This window comes from Anopheles arabiensis, chromosome X (assembly GCF_016920715.1).
Source record: "Anopheles arabiensis isolate DONGOLA chromosome X, AaraD3, whole genome shotgun sequence".
NCBI classification, from domain to species: domain Eukaryota; kingdom Metazoa; phylum Arthropoda; class Insecta; order Diptera; family Culicidae; genus Anopheles; species Anopheles arabiensis.
Window position 1 is genome coordinate 16,367,425 of NC_053519.1, and position 18,524 is coordinate 16,385,948.

The 18,524-nt window shown below is 49.7% G+C and overlaps 3 protein-coding genes across 8 annotated transcripts in view; 1 reads left to right on the forward strand and 2 right to left on the reverse strand.

The window, feature by feature from the left end:
• Positions 1–2,730, reverse strand: part of LOC120905457 — a 33,917-nt gene extending 31,187 nt beyond the window's left edge. Inside the window, 2 exon segments of the mRNA XM_040316244.1 lie at positions 998–1,098; positions 1,179–2,730. The gene's annotated coding sequence lies outside the window, so the exon portion shown is untranslated.
• A 1,705-nt stretch (positions 2,731–4,435) lies between these two features.
• On the reverse strand, positions 4,436–7,174 carry LOC120906545 (sodium- and chloride-dependent GABA transporter 1-like). 2 transcript variants are annotated; one of them, XR_005740119.1, is made up of 5 exons: positions 7,050–7,174; positions 5,336–5,485; positions 5,171–5,275; positions 4,888–5,055; positions 4,436–4,801 (listed from the first exon to the last, which is right to left on the reverse strand). XR_005740119.1 is itself a non-coding variant. In XM_040318304.1 (5 exons), exons 3-5 carry the CDS (start codon positions 5,236–5,238, stop codon positions 4,712–4,714), a joined length of 330 nt encoding a protein of 109 aa, XP_040174238.1. In that variant the 5' UTR covers positions 5,239–5,275; positions 5,336–5,485; positions 7,050–7,173; the 3' UTR covers positions 4,436–4,711. The 2 variants fall into 2 exon arrangements, 1 of the variants encoding a protein (XP_040174238.1); XM_040318304.1 differs by having other exon boundaries at positions 5,167–5,275; positions 7,050–7,173.
• Positions 7,175–8,457: 1,283 nt separating this feature from the next.
• Positions 8,458–17,770, forward strand: LOC120906860 (rho guanine nucleotide exchange factor 10). Of its 5 annotated transcripts, none has more exons than XM_040318974.1 (6): positions 10,263–10,439; positions 10,530–10,614; positions 12,025–12,414; positions 12,498–13,373; positions 16,040–16,297; positions 16,379–17,770. In XM_040318974.1, the coding sequence occupies exons 3-6, from the start codon at positions 12,148–12,150 to the stop codon at positions 17,741–17,743; spliced, it is 2,766 nt and encodes a 921-aa protein (XP_040174908.1). In that variant the 5' UTR covers positions 10,263–10,439; positions 10,530–10,614; positions 12,025–12,147; the 3' UTR covers positions 17,744–17,770. The 5 variants fall into 5 exon arrangements, with proteins under 5 accessions (XP_040174906.1, XP_040174910.1, XP_040174908.1 ...); XM_040318973.1 differs by having other exon boundaries at positions 10,263–10,408; positions 10,474–10,614; XM_040318972.1 differs by lacking the exons at positions 10,263–10,439; positions 10,530–10,614 and adding an exon at positions 8,458–9,273.
• Positions 17,771–18,524: the final 754 nt, after the last annotated feature.

Sequence of the window (18,524 nt, forward strand, 5' to 3'; positions counted from 1 at the left end):
GGGGGTGGATGTAGCCGGGGAGGACGTACTGTCAAACGTGACCATTTCAAACGTAACCGTTTTAGTTCTGGAAGTACTTTTGTTTGGGAAGATCTTTCCAAATTTTTACACGCAACTCTCTCAACCTCCTGAAATGTGCAACTCCTTCTCTCTCTTTCTCTCTCTCTTGCTCTCTGTGATGTTTCAAATTACCTCATCAAAACATCGCAAACAGGCACACCCTGTTACCGGACGGATGACACACCAGTGCAATCGGGGGGTATCGATGAACGAGGAAACGAGCGTGACTCATCGTGTCCGCGAGCGAACCAGAACCACGTAACCGTAACAGTTAGTGTTTGTTTGTAGTTTAGCCTCTGTACCGTGTGCCTCAAATTATGCAAGCCGCTCGTCCGGGGTATTATCCGGGGTAGTTGTTGGTTCGCAACGCAACCTTCTGGGAACAAAGTTAGGTCTACCTAGCTGTAGGGTGAAGGACAGCGTAAGGATATAGCGAACAGCGGTACAGACGCGCACGAGATTATCTTCAAGCCGCGAAGATACTTGGTGACCTTCCGTTCGGTCCGAATGACCGCCCATGGGCGGTGGTCAGACGCTTCCGATTCGCGCGATGTATGTCATGGCAATGGGGACGTTTGGCGCGACAACTTCCCCCAAAAGTCGTCTGACGAACAGTGAGCGAGTGGGACCAAAACCAGTTTTTAGCCAGTTGTCATTCCTGAAGCTCAAGTTGAATCACCTCTTTGGTTCGTGGGTGGTTGTTGTTTTTTTTTTTTTGAAGGGAGTTGGTTTGTGCGTTTCAATTTGCGTTTTATGTGATCACGGAACAAGAATTCATCCTAGAACATTGGGAAATGGTCAAAGAGTTCCTGAGGCGGTCGTTCAGCACTACAGAGATAGGTCAAAACTCGGACATCAGTCACTGCCCTCTTGTACTATCCAATGGTTACAGTCTCCTCTTTAAACTTGTTCCCTGGATAATGCCCAAACATCTTACCTTTGCTGGTGTCTTTTTCCGGTTCCTCCCTGACGAGCGGGATGTGTTCCGATTCGCAGCCTCGGCGTCACCCAGGACGTGGTTGATTGAGGCGAGCCGATCTGTGGAGCGGAAGCAACTCCGTCAGTCCGTAAGCTGTGGCATGCGCCAGTCCCTTGAACCCTGAGCCCAGATCTCTTACCCGGTCGCGCTCGAGCTGATCGGTTCTCGCTGAGGCGATCTGCCACACAGATCGCAGGTTGATTGGGACACGGGCGCGCGGTTCGATCTTGTTCTGTTTCGGCTACACCCCGAAGCAAACAGACTGGCCACTGACTGCGTGTTTGTTCACGTGTTTTTCTTTCGCGCACCTTTGTCCTTTGGCTATAACTACAACTACAACGAATGTTCCGCGCTAAACAACTTCCGTTCCGTCTTAACCAATTGCACCTTTTAAATTCGTTTTCGTAACGCGCACACAGAGTGTTTTTGTTGTTTACCTATCAGATGATGGCGGGCAAAGCAAATTACTAAACCACAACTCCCAGCCCAGCTGATGACAAACGCGCCGACGCACCCCGGAAGAATGGCCCCGAAGCGCAAAGTACACACGCACGCACACGCACGCACCCGTCCACCACCCTCGAAACTGCGCACTGCACTGCGCTGCTCGGTGTGAGGCAAACCCGATAACGGGCGACAATCACGCGGCGAGCTGATCGGGTTCGTGCCTTAGCGCGCGCGCTCACCCGTTATGGAAATCGTCGTGTTTGGCGTGGATCGAAGTCAAACGCCCGATGGCGCGCAAGAGAACAAATATGGTCATATTAGCGGTGGTGTTGCCTCTGCTAGCGGAGGCTGCTTTGGTTGGGACGACGACCGTGCGTGGTGCCGTATGTGGCCGTTTTAGGTTTTTTTTTTCGGGAGGGTTGTTGTTGAGCGTGTTTGCATTTTATTTAGCGTGGGAGCGATCCTTCCCGCAACCAAATCGTTGATCGTTCCAGGGGCAAACCCCTGTCCCCGGCTTTGCAAGTGACACTCCGTGCGTCACACCGCGTACACAACGTGACACGTGAGTGGTGATGAGCAGATGGGTACAGTTGGGGATCGTCGCAACAGAGGACCTTCGGAACTCTCGGGATATCAAAGTCGGGTGGTTTAATGCCCTCTGCTCAGGGCTGTATTCAAAGTCGTTGCGTTGGGCTCAAAGAGGATCACGCAAAGAAGATGTTCCTTGAATTCATCCTAGGGCAGTGGGAAATGGCCACAGTGCTCCTGAGAAGGTAGTACATCACTACAGAGCTAGTGCTTGGAGGCGATGGAGCATCGTCTGCTAGAGAGTCTTCGCAACACACGCCGATGATGTGCATCAAAACGTAGTTGTCTAGAATTCATCTTAGGCAGCAAAACATGTCATCGGTTGTCCTACAGATCAAGTTTGGAGCATTGCTCCGGAGCATCTTAGCAAAGAATTACTTAAAATTCTGTTTAGTTAACCAAGCTAGCTCTTCCTGTGGAGTTGTCGGAGAAGGTCGTCCGAAACTCAGTCATCTCAACTGGGATAGTTAATGCTCTCAACTTAAGGGCCCAAAATACCAGAGTTCCTGAGTAGTGTTTTTGGAGCTCAATATAATATCCCATAGTTCCTCAAAGTTCAGACTAAGACCTATGAGACATCATGTTTTCGTGATGTCATCGTGACCCTTTTCCGCACCAACTCTTAATTGAAGTGCTTCCGATCATCAAAGATATGTCCAGAATTAATCTGGAACATCAATACGCAACACAGCTACTACACACCACCTTGAGATGGATTCCGGCACCTACCTACACGCGCCCGAGTATTCAATTACCATTATTATCGGGCCGAATCGCCGTATGCGTGGAGCCTGATCCCGCCTCCCGCCGTCACAGCACGGCAACCTTGGCGCAGGCAGACTCCGTAACGGCTCCGGACACGGCCGACATACTGTGTGGGCTGTCGCGCATACCGGACACCCGAACGCGCAGTGTCCCACGCGCCGACGACTAGAGCCCGCCTTCTCGAGATGAAAATCGAACCAAGCTGCTGCTAGTGCGCCTGCTAACCTGCTGCTCGGGCCGCCGCCGAATCGCACAGCACACACCGCTTCCGGAGCGGCGGAAAGCTGCCCTGTCCACCGCCGAAGCCGAAGCGCGCTGATTGGCACACGGCCATCTTCGGACACAAAACCGTCCACCAGCCCGCTAGCGAGCGCTCGGTTCGGTCGTTGTCCACTTATATGGTGCGAAAACCGGTGCGTCGCAAGGAGAACCGGTGTGTCGGCTGCTGCGAGAGCTTGCGCAACAGATGGAACCTGCGCAGTTTCGGAATTGGAATTGGACGACGCCTGCCGTCCCTGGCCCGGTAGTGGGCCCAACATCTCCAAGGGCTCTATTGCAACAACAATCGATGATGAAGAGAGCGAGAGAGAGAGAGAGACCTCAACAAAAAAAACCTTGAATCCTTCGGAATATCTGTGAGCTCTCTGGAAGCACTGGGAACTCTGGGGAGTGACACGCACATCATTCACAACTTTCATTGCGCTAACCCAAAATCTGTCGTAGTTATCGACGTCACTCGAACTCCCGTTTGCTGTCCCTTGCTCGCAGGTGGCAGATGGCGCGGATTGAGTCATCAGCTGGGCTTTCCGGTTTGTTTACCGACGACACTACATACACACACACACACACACACACACACACAAACACCTCGACACAGAATCAGCCGTGCTTCGCCGAGGGACCTCGTGGCTGTTTTTTGTTTTATTGGTTGTGCGTCTTGGGACTCACTCACTCACGGAGCGGTTGAGGAGCGGTTGATCGGGAGAGGATGAGGCTGGACGGCCACACGCTGGATCCACCGGTTCCCTGGCAGTGGTGCTGTACACCTGACACGCTTCCCGCACATGTTAATCACGTCAGTGCCGCGGCGCAACTGGCGGCCGCTTGCGCGCTCGGGCTCGCTCCGAACGCCCATCGCACGTGTACCATCGGTGCGCCAAGAAGGGGCACAGCAGAGCAAGACGGATAGAGCGGGCGAGCGTGTGTGAAGCACACACACACACACACAGATCAAGCGTGCCGAGTGTTTACGCAAAAGCAAAACAAACCACTTGGCGCGCGCGCACGCACACACATGGTGCGCCTGTCAGTGTTCCGTCAAAGCCCAATGCCCAGCATGTTCCCAGGCTCGTTTCCTCGTTCGAGGCGGGGCAGTATTACGCGGCTGAGCCGCGTGTAACGTTGCGCTGCGTCCTGGGCACCGCGTCTTCCGGCTGGTTTGGTGCGCGAACCACCCGCGACCACGCTTGTCGTAACGGTGATTACCCCAGCCCAGCGATAAGACCCAGGAAACAGGTACGTTACTTGATCGCAATGCTTATGCACCCTTGTCGATTATCGGATGTACTGGTAACGCAAAGAATGACACGGTCGTGCTTGGAGATCCAAACCGGCTTATTTTATGTGAAGGTTTATATAAATATGTCTGTATAAAAAAAATATATCAAAAAATAAAATTAAAAAAAAAAACAAAGAAACACAAACGTTACAAAACAATGCGTCTCTCGGAACTCGGTATGATAGTTAAATAATGGGTTTTAATGGTTGAGTTGTTACTTTGCTGGAAAGCTGGTATCTTGGCGCGGGTGGATGGGGGAAAGAATTGAATTAAACGCAAAATATCGAAGCTGCGAGTGCGCCCTGCGAAGCCCGTTACAGCTCCATGCCCTTCTCGGCGTCGGCCTGCATTCTCTCCCGCAGCTGGCTCACGCTGTCCTCGATTCGAACGATCAGTCGAATTTTCTGTTTGCGGAAAACACAAAAACAAATAAATGAGAGCTTTTTCCTCGCGTTGCAGACCGCGCGTGTACTCCGGCGTGGGCACTTACATTAGCGCGATCGCCGGGGGTGTTTCTCCACAGCCAGATCATGTAGCCCGGGATGCACAGCATGGACGACAGGGCGGTGAACCAGCCGAACGCGTGGGCCCACAGCGGGTACGAGTAGCCGAGGTACTTGATCGGTGTCCACTGCACGATGTTGAAGATGAATACGCCCTGTGGGAGAAACGAGCAGTAGACCAGCGTGCCAGCAAGCAAAGAAAGGTAGAAAGTGGTTAGCGGGAGCTACTGGAAAGCTCGTTGTAACGCCATCAAAGTAACGCTCACACACATTATCCCAGTCACACGCCCACACACACACACACACACACGCAAACACACAGACACTGTTAAGAACATTCTTCCGGGGACGGGAGCACTTCTGCAAGTTGTAGTTCTGCAAGAAAAGAACAATATTTCAACGAGAGAACACAAGAACAGTAGTCACACTACTCACACAGCGTTGTCCAACGCTCCAAATGGTGTGGCATTGCCCGGCAAAGCCGTTTTTGTGATGCGTTTTGCATGGTTTTAGGCGCTGCTTGGATCAGCTCCTCATTTTGAAGTATTCAATAGTTGAAAAACTGGGTCCTAATGCTTGTTGGCGCTATTTGAAAGACATTAGTAGATTAATTAAGCGATAAACAGCAATAATTTTGCCACAACGATCTTGCTTAGCGCCTAAAGGTAGGTAGTATGGAAGATTATTATCAATTCTAGTTGTTTAGTGCACGTTTGTCCTTAAATTGATTTTTAAATCACAATATACGACAATACATTTGGAACAATTAAACCAAACGCAGAAAATATGGAAATGACGGCAATTCAACAAAAAACAACTTGTACCCAAACTATAATTGAATCTTGAACTGTACCCTAGATTTATTTTCTATTTCTGAGCCTTTTTATGAAGTTGTAATAAATATGCGCCCGTCATTTCTGTATGGATCGTGTTTGTTGTAATTGAATAAAATTAGACTCTAGGGCGTTTCTGTACGATGAAGAGAGTTCCGTTTCCGCTTTTTAACAAAAAAATAAAGTACTGTCAATCATTATTAAAATGCGACAGCTACAAATTCGAGCACGTGCTTGAAGTAAAAAAAAAACACACACGTAGAATGTAACCGATACATCACCCCACTGTACCGACAACTAACTTCAATGTCATCTAACGACTTCGAAACAATGCTTGCCGCTTTTAAAATGGGTCATTCCTGTCCGTACCATTTCCCCCAGCGAACACCCGAAGGCTTCGTTAGTGCATGCAGCCAGTAGATAACGAGCGGCAATTGCGTCTGACCTTGGGCCACTCTGCTTCAAATTCCGCAGGCCCTTTCGCAGAAGATTCGCAATAGCAACAACAATAACAAAAAAACCTCCTTAACGAGGTGGTGGAGGCGTCTGCAGAGAGCTTTGTTTGTTTTGCTTTGTTTTTTGCTTTGCACTAATTTGGATTCCCGATTGCGATTGCTTTGCGCGGGTTGCAATTCGTTGAAGAATGGGATTTTCCGATTTGATTTGCTTGCTTGTTGTGTGTGTTTTCGCTCCTGCATTCGATTGGTGCTTAAATGGCACTCTTTAAATCTGCGTTGGAAAGACGGAAGCGTTCTCGATTCTTGACGGAAGCGATTTTGAATGCGTGAGTACACCGCACGCAGGAACCTTCCCTTGCTGCTCCAATGGTCCGTCAAAACTCCCCACTATTATGCACTACTCCATTGCAAAGTATCTCATACAGAGTGCAGCACGGTAGCACGATGGAAATAGAACGCCGGAAGCGATTACGTTCCATCAACAGCAATTGCCGCACTATTAAACCCGCTCGCTGCCAGGGCGTTACCGACGGCGAATCATGCGACAACTACGCGAATGACGCACTGCACATCGGTTTGCGGACATTCCGCGCCGCGGCGGTGCTGATAATTATCGATCATTATAGTTCGAGCGGCTTGTTGATTGTATCGTTCGTTCCAGCTTCCAGAATCCAGAACAGATCACATATTCTGTGGTTACAGCGATCACTTTCACTTCAACTGTTATTCTGCGGTGAGGTGATGTACGATCTGGCTCACAGGCCTTGCCAGACTACAATGTGTGGTTTGATGTACCCCCAAGGACCAGGACCACAATACTCTCACAGCGCACAGGGCAGAACCTTCGTGGAGGAGTACCTGAACGCCTCCAAAGTCCCCCGATCGACTGGGGACATCCTAACCGCTCGGCTCGTGCACAACAACTGACCGAAACTGGTGCGAACCGCGGAGCTCGGACGATAATGGTACAGCTGAACCAGTAATCTCTTGCCTGTCCAATAGTCAAATTCCCCGCGCTTAGAATTGCTCCTCGCCGACTCGTGGAATTGCTATTTGATGTGCTACTTCCCGCTGCTAACAGGGCTGGATGTGATGGCGTTTGACAACCGCTCCGGCGCGACAGGAAGTTAGTTGACGCTGTCACAATACGGTGCAGAGCCGAGCGACAGCACATAAATCATCACACCAACACCGGATGCTGCGCTGCAGCTATGTTCGGGGCAGTACATCCCAGCAAGAAGCGGTCACGAATCGTTTGGAACTCGGAGAGTTTAAAATTTAAATTACCGTGTGGTTGGTGCATACGCACACACACACAACAAAAAAACTCATCCATCAAAGGCCGCTGGAGCGTGTGTGTGTGTGCTTGTAGAGTACTGTCGCACTGTACGAAAATGATCAATTGGACGCTTCCTACTTAGCGTCGGGGTTTTATCCCCTTCGCTCAGTCTCTATCTCTAGCTATTGCTCTCTGTTTTGCATTACTAAATACGATGCCGCTAGAATGTAGCCAAAGAACTCATTATCTTCTACCAGGCACCAGGTGAGGATGATTGCTTGCTGGAGTTGCATAGCTCCAAACTACTCGATGCAAATCAACTTTTCGGACCCGACAAGTGACTCACTTTTTTTTTAAAGATCCTATTCAATCCTGAGCGAGACGCTCACTCACTCGCTTGTGGTCTTATAAAGTGCCCCCAAGGTACTTGCAAGCACCATAGTATGACCATAGTACATATCTCTTCTTAGGAATGTTTAAGCATTTTGACTGTTGTAGTGTTAAGTTGTCTAGAATAAATCATACAGACAACAATAGAGCATTATGTTAGCTAAAGCCAGCAGCAGTATATCAAACTTCCGAGTTGGGATTTGGGTTCTTGGGTTTCTGTGTAACACAGTTTACTTTGTAGAGCGTAAGTCAATGTGTGCTGACTCCAATGTCGAGTTCAAACCCATGTGCTTTTTAGAACCATTAGACAAAGAAAATGCAATCGCACACACACACATACACACACTGTCCCTAAGTAGGAAATGTCCAATTGGTGATGTTCGCGCATTATTCATGCGTATCTCAGGGGGGGGGGGGGGAGAGTACATTTAGCGACTACATTTAAGAGTACAGCGTAACGATTGCACAGATGTACAGACCGCAGAAGTAAAATCATTCCATTCCAAAAGACCCAAACATTCGATAGAGGTATGCTTCTGCAGCAAACCTCAAATGCTTTGCCCCAGTAAGACATTAGGGTAGATCTACATCTACCAAAACAAAAATGAAACCAGATTCTGTGAGCTAACCTACATACGCATTGGCACCCAGCGTGCCAATTGTGCCGTGACTGTCGAGGAAGAGGCAGCATATGTGTGTTAGTGGGGTTAACATTTTTGCGTACCAGCGGTAAGTGGCCAGCGCAAGTGATGCGTCCCCGTTGTACGCGCACCCTTTCTGCCGGGCCTTACCACCAACTGTACCTAACAGTGGACCATCAGCTCAACCAGAAGGAGCATTAGGAGGTGGCAGTGTGGTTGTGTGTGTGCATCACTTTACAGCAACAGTGTCACTTGGTAGGGTCGGGGCTAGAGTTCAAGAGGTGTGTCATAAACCGTACAGCAGCGTGCACGGTATGGGCACTGTAAAATGTGTACGTTTGCTGAAATCGCAACCCGGCAACCGGACACCCAATTCAGTCGTTTCGCGTGCATCAAGCTAGCCGGATCGGGTCGTGTAGCAATGAGTTTAGTGCAAAGTTTGAAGTGTACTTATGGTGGAGAAAGTTTTTGGAATGCAATGCTAAAAGGTGTTCTAGGTGTATCAAACCCGTGCATAAACAAGGCTGATTTTGCAACAATCAACAGTGTCGAAGAATAGCAATGGGCGTCGTCATCCATCAATTCTTTCCACCAACGCCAGCTGCTGTGTCCCGAGGACGTAAGAGAGATGCGTGCCGGAACATCATTTGAATGTCTTGTTTAGTGTAAAGTTGGCATGCAAGTTAGACCCAACAATGTACTTCCCAAAGCGAGCGTCATGTAGTTTCAACTAGGAGATACTAGGATCCCTATCGAGAGCTCTAAGATGCATGTAAGTGAACGGTTGGAATTAGAGTTAGAGTATTTCAGATTTGTTGGATGACTCTGTTGGAGCTCTGGCATTGCTATCATTGACCAGAAGCATCACAAATTCCGGCAACCCCACTTGATTCCCACCCTAGCAGTACGCCTGGCTTAAATCGTTATTTCCGCTGCAAACCGTTTGCTAGTGGCGCCCCTCGTTTATTCTGATGCTGGGAAGTAATCGTTTCCGGCTTCGTCTTCTACAGTCACGACATTCGCGATTGAACGCTTCAGGGGTAAGCCTCCCCCTCCTGCGTGAGAGACATCCCTACTCCAATTTAGGCAACGTTTGCGTCCAACCAATCCAACTCTCAATGATCATCACAGCTAGGTGTGACGGAAGTACGCAGAAACTGGTCACTTCCGGTGGTAGGGTGACATAATAAACTCAATGTGCTGATATCAACTAGTCAATCAAGCTAGGCGTTAAATTAACCAAAAATAGATGACCTTGATTGTACCGTATCACTATCATTCCGAGCTCCCTCAATGCTACTCGGTATACGTTATGAAGCGCACGCTGATAAATACCCTTTCGTTACTACAAAACGACAGCTTTGTCTATGTAATGCACGCCTCCGTATTTTTGTGCCGGAATTGTGTGTGGGTTTTTTTTTTGCTTCAGAAGAAATACATCTCGCATTTCTGCATCCCGGAACGGATTGCAGTTTGTTTTGTTTTGGTTTTTGCATCTCTCCGTCCACTAAATATCTCCTCTCTTTGTTTCGACCGTGGACCGCACGGCACAGACGGGGATGCAACTCGGCTTCAACATCAACTAGCCTGTAGCCTGGGAGGGAGTTAACAAACGCACTGGTACGATAGTGCAGCCCCATTTCCTAATCAGCCGTCGAAGGGACTGGTGCTCTAGTGTTTGGGAAGCTGCGATCGAAAATTGGAGTTAAAGTGATTTTGTTCAGCAACAAAACGAAGCTGTACTTCTAACCTGAGGTAGCTTTGCAAGCAGTGAACATGTGTCTACTGTTTTTGATACTGCTGATGGTTGTGTACTATTCTGTGTCCGGTAATTTGGAGGATTTGCAAACGGTGCCGCAAACCAGGACCGTGCGAAAGCGTGCGAAACCAAACCAAGAGAAAAAATCGTAAGCCTTGCAAGAAGTTTTGATTGTGTTGGTGTGTTTTTTTTTAATTTCCTTTTCGCTTTCAGTGTGATGTTTAACAAACGTTTTAATGTCAGTGATCGCAATTTTTTGTGTGTTTCAGTGCGTTCATCAGGCTCTTTTATTTAAATTTTGTTGCTGTTATATCCTTTTTCATCGAAGACATTCTCAGATGATGATAGCGGAAGGTAGAGCGTGTCTTTAGTGATATGATGGGTTTTATGCACTTTCTATTAGGAAGATACGTTTTACAGGATAGTTTGGGATGTTCGGAACATCGATGCACAGCTTCGCTATTTATTTTAATGCCATCGTGAATAAAACATCTTTCCAACACCGTAAAACCCAACAAGCCAAACATCAAGACTATATCAGATCAAACCCCATATCAACTATCTGCAATCAAATAAATAGATCTTAGCGAGTGTGATGCACAGGAAAGCACTATAGACCGCCAGACATTGTCAGATTTGTTTTTTTTTTCTGTACCTCATAAGCGCATATAAAATGCCCAGCAGTCGGAGTGGCTTCTCGCCCCTTTCTGGGAAGGATTCATGCCATTTCTGACCGTTTTTTGGCTCTAAAGATGTCAATAACATTGATTTTAAGACTTTAAGTAAAACTTTAAGTGCGTTGTCTATAACCGATTTGAGCACATTTGAACCTCTACGGTCTCGTTGGTTAGGATCTTCGCGGGAAAAACTTGTCTGTGGCCTACAAACAGCTCCAAAATCACGTCCTAACCGTTTACAAATACTCAGTCGGCAACGTTGAAACGTACATCAGTGCCTTAGTGGATCCTTTGGCGTAGATTTTGACCATACAAAAAGAAAACAAGTTTATTTACATCACTACTTGCAAACAAAACAAATTCCAACACAGTGCTCCACATGATCCAGGAGTCGTTGGCGTCTTATAATTGAGGCTACAAACAAAGGAAACTGAACGTTCAAACTATGCCCTTGATTTTCAAGCAGTACAAAATCATAAAATCCCAATCAAATCGAAGCAAACAACCTCAAGTCCTATAAAGCGAAAATAAGTCCAATGCATCTTGCTCCAAGACGAAGGGCAAGATTAAGGATGTTGTTTATTTTGTTGTTGCTTTCCTAATATGTTCGCTTGCATAATAGGCAACACAGAGAGAGAGAGAGAGAGTGGCTCAAGGTCAGGCTCAAGTGTTTGCTGTCGAGGCTAACTGGCAGAACTTCACGGATTAACGATGCCTTCGGGGGAGTAGGAACCGATTTCTAGCAATTGCACAGGGTAGGAACGCGTGTATGCAGGACATTGCAATGTTCTGCCTAGGAAGTTCTCTTTTTGTCAATCTCTCTTATCCTATTAGTATGGTAATTCTGATTGACAGTGAATTTTTGACTGTAGCCGTTCGATCCTAAAGCGAATAAAAATCAAACATCGATGTCATTTAGTTAACTTAATTAAGTTGGTTTGTTATTTAGGCTCGAGATGGCTGTTTGACGTCTATGTACCATGTGTGAAATGAAGTTTTTTTTTTGTGATGGTACTTCGGTACAAGAATGCATTGAAAAATAGATACAAAACTAAATCAATTCACATTCGTCCCACATGCTCTACAGTCGTTTTTAAGCGCCCTTGTAATGAAGGACACCACTGTATCGCCGCCTGCATCGCTCAGCAATACATACTTCCACCAGCACCACCATCCATAGCCAGCTACGGCTTCCAGCCTACGGCTCGGGATGGAGCAGAGGATGAAACACTTTACCAGTCGTTGCTTGGGTTGCTTCACCTGGCTGGAGCGGCAGGACCCCGGCTCGGCCCCGAACGAGCCCGCTTATATTCCACTGCTCGCCCCGCTGCCCCTACACACCCTGCAGCGCGTCCAGCTGCCGGCCGGACTCCGGGACGACGGCCAGTCCGCCAGCGATCGGAAGCGCTGGTGGACGTTCAGCCAGTTTGTTACGCACGAGCAAAACTATCTGGACGCGCTGCACAAACTGCAATACGTAGGTGGTGCCTTTTTTTGTGCATTTCCGGAATGAGCGTTGCCTCCCCCTTAATACTGTCTGTATCGCTCCACCGCCACCAGGAACTGTACAACCCGCTGCTGGTGGACGATGCCATCGTCGATCGGAACGTTTCGTACGCCATCTTCGCCGTCCATCGGCAGATCTGCCGGCTGCACCAGTTTCTGCAGCCGCTGGTGGAGCGTTGCGTGCACGGGTGGGACGAGCGGAATCGCTCGATTGGCTGGCTGGTGTGGGCAATCGTTGGCCAGCCGGCCCTGCTGCCCCTTTATCGATCCTTCGCCAACGGCTACCCGGACGCGGTCGGACGCTTGGCGCACGAAGTGACGCGCAACTTTCTTTTCTCCTGGTTTGTCACCGGCCGGCTTCGCGGGCTGGGCGAGCGGCTCAGCTTCAGCGACTACTTCATCGCGCCGGTGCAGCGTCTGCCCCAGCTCGTGCTGGAACTGCGTGAGCTGAGCGAGGCCACGCCCGCGTCCGACCCGGACCGGGCGGTTCTGGAGCGGTGCGTCCAGCGGGCGGTCTACCTTGCCGAGCAGCTGAACGTGGCGCGCGAACGGGCCGACCTGATCCAGCGCGTGGTCGGTGGCGATGGTCACAGGTGCCAGTTCCTGCACAGCGAGCTGCTGGTGGAGACTGGCGCCGATGGCCGGCCTTCCGGCACCCGGTGGCGGCTGGTCGTGCTGCTCAACGACCGGTTGGTGGGTGTCGATCCGGCAAAAGGCGATTTGGAGTGGGCAATACCGCTGCAGGAGCTGCAGGTGGACAGTCGACCGACGGACGGGTCTGTTTGTTCGCACGACACTTTCGGGTATGTACGCGACTTTCAAACCGTAACGCAGATGCGGGAGCTGGTATGCACGTTCCACCATCAGCAGCCGACGCTCGGCGAGGGAGTTTTCGCCGAGATCCTGGATACAATCTGGTCCATCGTGCTGGTAAGTTTTTCCTTGAAGCTTTTGTTTTGTTTGCCCCATCTTCGTCACGATTTTCGAATTCAAACCTAATTGTATATATTGTCCTTAAATTGTTCATTCGTTTTTATACAGCGCGTGCACTAACTTTATGGTCAATCGGTTTTGGTTTTACTGATTCAATTACAAGCTTTAAAAAAGAGATAAAAACAATAGCTGGCATCGCGAAAGAAATGGTTTAAAATTAACAGTCGTTAAAAATTAACCAGAGTCGTTAAAAATTGCTAGAATTTGGCATCGCGAACGCATTGAGTTCATTTGTTAATTTTAACGACTGGTCCTATGCCGCCGTTAAACAAACGACTGTCAAGAGCGTATGCGATACAAATTAACAGTCGTTTAATTATACTGCTCGAATTTTTTCCCCGTGTTTGCCTGTATGCGATATCGAGCAGTCGTTAACTGTTTTGACGATCGTTTATTTTAACAAAAATGAATAACAAATGAACTCGGTTAAACCAAAATGAACTTTAAACGACTGTTAAAAAGAGTTCATTTAATCGCGATGCCTGCTAATGTTTGCTTGATTTTCGTGGCATACGAGTAGCGCCACTCAGTTCATAATGTTTATTCAAAGTTCAAACTCTAAAAAAGGATTGTTTTTAAATGGTTCGTTGTTTTGTCAAGCGTTTTCCACTACTTTTTCCTATCATCAGGGTCAACTCCCGATGACTCTGGACGACTGCGTGCGTTTCCAGATGACTCTGGATGATATTGGACGACTCCAGATGACTTTGGACGACTCCAGATGATTTTGGACGTCTCCAGACGACTTCAGTCGACTCCAGACGACTCCGGTTGACTCCGACTTCGGACGACTCTAGCTGACTCCGGATGACTTTGGACGACTCCAGGTGACTCCAGACGACTCCAGATGACTCCAGATGACTCCAGACGACTCCAGATGATTTTGGACGTCTCCAGACGACTTCAGATGACGACTTGGGACGACTCTAGATGACTCCGGATGACTTTGGACGACTTCGGATGACTTTGTACGACTCTGGATGACTTTGGACGACTCCAGATGACTTTTGACGACTCCGGATGACTTTGTACGACTCCAGATGACTTTGGACGACTCCAGATGATTTTGGACGTCTCCAGACGACTTCAGACGACTCCAGACGACTCCGGTTGACTCCGACTTCGGACGACTCTAGCTGACTCCGGATGACTTTGGACGACTCCAGGTGACTCCAGACGACTCCAGATGACTCCAGATGACTCCGGACGACTCCAGATGACTCCAGATGACTCCAGACGACTCCGGATGACTCCGACTTCGGACGACTCTAGATGACTCCGGATGACTTTGGACGACTTCGGATGACTTTGTACGACTCTGGATGACTTTGGACGACTCCAGATGACTTTTGACGACTCCGGATGACTTTTTACGACTCCGGATGACTTTGGACGACTCCAGATGACTCCAGATGACTCCAGACGATTCCACATGACTTCAGACGACTCCAGATGACTTTGGACGGCTCCAGATGACTCCAGACGACTCCAGATGACTTTAGACGTCTCCGAATGACTCCAAACGACTCCGGATGACTTCGACTTTGAATGACTCTAGCTGACTCCGGATGACTTTAGATGACCCCGGATGACTTTGTACGGCTCCAGACGACTCTGAATGACTCTGGATGACTCCAGACGACCTCGGATGACTCCAACTCCAGACGACTTCAGCTGACTCCGGTTCCAAATGGCTTCCGAAATCGATTCCGAATTTTGTGGAGTCAAATCAGAGTCGACTTTGAATTTTTACCACCTTTACTTATCACTAGTCTACTATTATGTTCTAGTCGATGCTGAATGTTCTCGCTGACCAGAACCAGCACGATTACATCAAAATATGTATCGATGCAGGCGGATAGCGGCCAAAGTCATCCTAAGCCGGCTAGAGTCGGTTGGAGTCATATGGAGTTACCCGGAGTCATCTGGACTCATCCGGAGCCATCCGAAGTCGGCCGGAGTTACCCGGAGACATCTAGAGTCATCCGGAGCCATCCGAAGTCGGCCGGAGTCGGTCGGAGACGGATGCTGCAGTGTTTTGGTGGTATTTCATCTCCGTCTTCGACTCCTGTTGACTCCGATTGACTCAATCCGCTAATCTTATAAATAAGTGTACTTCTTAGCAAGCACAAAGTTAGGATGTTAGGATGAAAAAACACCACAAATTGAAATGTCTCTGGCGGAATCCGACTTCGGTCCAATCTTCAATCCGAACGACTTCGAACGACTTCGACTCCAATCTTCAATAAGTCATCAATAAGCTAATCAATACCAAGTCAAGCCCATCAGTGGTACGACAAAGAAGAAGAAAAGAAAACAAAGATATGCCACTGAATGTTGTTGAAATACTGAAATGAACTGAAATATTGTTTTTATCTACTTCTATAGCATTTTAGAAAAATCGTAACCAAACCGCAGTTACGGTGCGCACTGTAGAAGGGACAAATTTCTCTTGATTCACAGAAAAACGTAAAAATCTAACAATTTCCGAATCGTGTGCTTTGGCTGGTTAAAGGACACATAAACCACCGTAAAACCTCCTAAAACCCTCGTAAAAACTCATCAATATAATCATATTCTGTACTGACTTGCCATCAACACAGCCGGCCAAGCAAACGGAACGGGAAGCGACCTCACTGCAGGTGCGAGGAGCGTCCGGCGAGAGGCACAACCTGAAGACGGGCGATGCTGCCAGGAAGCAGGAATGGCTCGACTGGATACGGCTGGCCCGGCTGGCTCTTCATCCCATCAACGCCACTGCCTGGTGGGCTGGCGCCGCACAACTTCCGCAGGAGACACCGCTCGAGCGACCCCTCCTTGTGCGCACGTTCCGGGCCGGCGACGGTCGCGGTGTCTGGAGCGTGAGTGACACACGACACGCACAGTGCACAACCACAAACACCCACCTCCCCCCCCCCCCCCCCTTTCCCTGGTATCCGCAGGTATCGGGCGGCTGCTGTTACGTGCCGCGCACCGACTCGCCCGCCTACACGAACGAGCTGTACCGCGCGTGGTCCACCGGGAAACACATCCTGTGGATCGGCAGCATCCGCGCGGCTGACGGGGACGGGGAAGGCAGCGGCAGCAGCCGCATCTCGCTGTACACGCACGACCGCACGACGCACGCGGTGGACGAGCGGGCGTGCTTCACGCTGGCGCACGCGCAGGTGATCTGCCTCGAGCACGTGCCCGCCGGCTCGGTGGGCGACGTGCCGCCCGATACGGTGTGGATCGGCACGCGCCATAAGCTGCTCATCTACTCGGCCACGCTGCCGCTGGTGGGCGCCCGGTTAGGCCAGCTGCGCGTCAAGGGCACGCCCAACCGGCTGCTGTACAGTGCGCGCCGCCTGCTGCTCGGTACCGGCACCGGGCGGCTTCTGATCTTCTCCATCCGGCCGGACGGCGTTTGGGACCTGCGCACACCGCAACAGCTATGTCTGCACGGGGGCTCGGTCGAGGCGATGGTTCCACATCGATCGCTCGTCTATCTGGCGGCCGGCAGGCGGCTGCACGTGTACGACAGCGTCGCTGGGCTGGTGGTGCAAACGATCCGCTCACCCGCAACGACTCCGGCCGATCGGCAAGCGATCGTGCTGCTCCGGTGCACCATCCACGGCCTGTGGATTGTGCGGCATCGGTCGAGCGCGATCTCGCTGTACCATGCGCGCTGCTTCAAGCATCTACTGGACGTGGACGTGCGGGAGCTTGCCGGACCGGTTCTTACCAACTTCCAGCTGTCGGTCACATCGCTCGCGATTGCGGACGATCGGCTGCTGTGGGTGGGCACGAACGCCGGTGTGGTGCTGTCGATGCAGCTGCCCGCCCATGCCAGCGTGCCCATCAGACCCGATCTGCACGGAGTCGCCTGCCATGGACATCTGCGCGATGTGAGCCTGATCCTGCCAATGCCCTCGCTACGGATGCGGTCAGCCGAACGGGTTGACACGGTCCTGGATCCCGCACTGATAGACCTTCTTTATGGGGGCACCAGAAACGGCGCTCGCGACTTTGTTGTGCGCAGTGTGGGCGTTCAGGTCGAGCAGATTGGCTACATCGACACAGGCAGCGAAGGGAGTCGTGGCGATCAAACACCAGCCTCGGAGGAAGCGGAGGAGTCGTGCGAACGGGAAGAGCACGAAGCGACCTGGGCTCCCAACTCCACGCTGATCGTTACTGGCGGGCAAGGTTACGGGCGATGGAACCCCAAGACGACGGATACGTCAGGCGTCGGCGAGTCTACTGACTGGATGAGAGAACCGATCGATGAGCAGGAAAACATAATTCTGTGGGAGATGCGACTGACTTAAGCGCATGCTCGCTGTTGCTTGATGTCACTGTAGGCTTTAATCCTTTTCACTGACTGACTCTTTTAACTCATCCAACTCCATAGCTGTGATTAGATAAAATTGGTACTAAGCCTGTCTCCCATTTTCTTATCCCCAACTGCTGAATGTCTAATGATGGGAACAGATGAAGATTTCTGGAATCGATTACGAATAGCAGGTTCGGAACCAGCGTCCGGAATTGGTTTCGGAATCGGCTCAGAAATTAGATCCGGAATCGGAGTCGATTCCGGCTGCTCCATGAGTGTAGGCGTTTGGGTCCTATGCTGCTACGATTGTATTGATAGCCGCAAAGAATCCAACTTTGCTCGTAAACGAACCATTCTGATGGAGATTTCGAGACTGATATTACTTCTGAAACATCTGAATTCAATTCCAGAACTGATTCGGATTCCGAAGCCTATTCTGAATCTGATTCCTGAGTCAATTCTGATGGCAGAATCGCAGTCGACTCCGGAATCAGCTCCGGAATCGGAATCGATTCCAGAATTGGAATCGGCTCGGGAATTGATTCCGTACGCGGAGTTCCGATTATTCCGAGTTCCGGAAGATCTGCAATGAATGGCTAGATAGTAGTAAATAAATGTTTAACATAGAGCATATATAATTCAGAATGCTTAATATGATGCACTATTTGTAGGACAAAACTCAACGATATAAACTTCAGTTACTTGGGATATCCCACTAAGTGTCTACCAGTAGAAGTCATCCAACGTCTCCATTGTACCTATCAACAAGATGTAAC

Coding starts and splice junctions, on each gene's coding strand:
- LOC120906860 (XM_040318972.1), top strand. CDS start 12,148: ATGGAGCAGAGGATGAAACACTTTACCAGTCGTTGCTTGGGTTGCTTC. Junction 12,415..12,497: donor CGCTGCACAAACTGCAATAC/GTAGGTGGTGCC, acceptor CACCGCCACCAG/GAACTGTACAACCCGCTGCT. Junction 16,298..16,378: donor ACGGTCGCGGTGTCTGGAGC/GTGAGTGACACA, acceptor TGGTATCCGCAG/GTATCGGGCGGCTGCTGTTA.
- LOC120906545 (XM_040318304.1), bottom strand. CDS start 5,238: ATGTTCTTAACAGTGTCTGTGTGTTTGCGTGTGTGTGTGTGTGTGTGT. Junction 5,056..5,166: donor GTGTGACTGGGATAATGTGT/GTGAGCGTTACT, acceptor TTTCTCCCACAG/GGCGTATTCATCTTCAACAT. Junction 4,802..4,887: donor CCCCCGGCGATCGCGCTAAT/GTAAGTGCCCAC, acceptor TTCCGCAAACAG/AAAATTCGACTGATCGTTCG.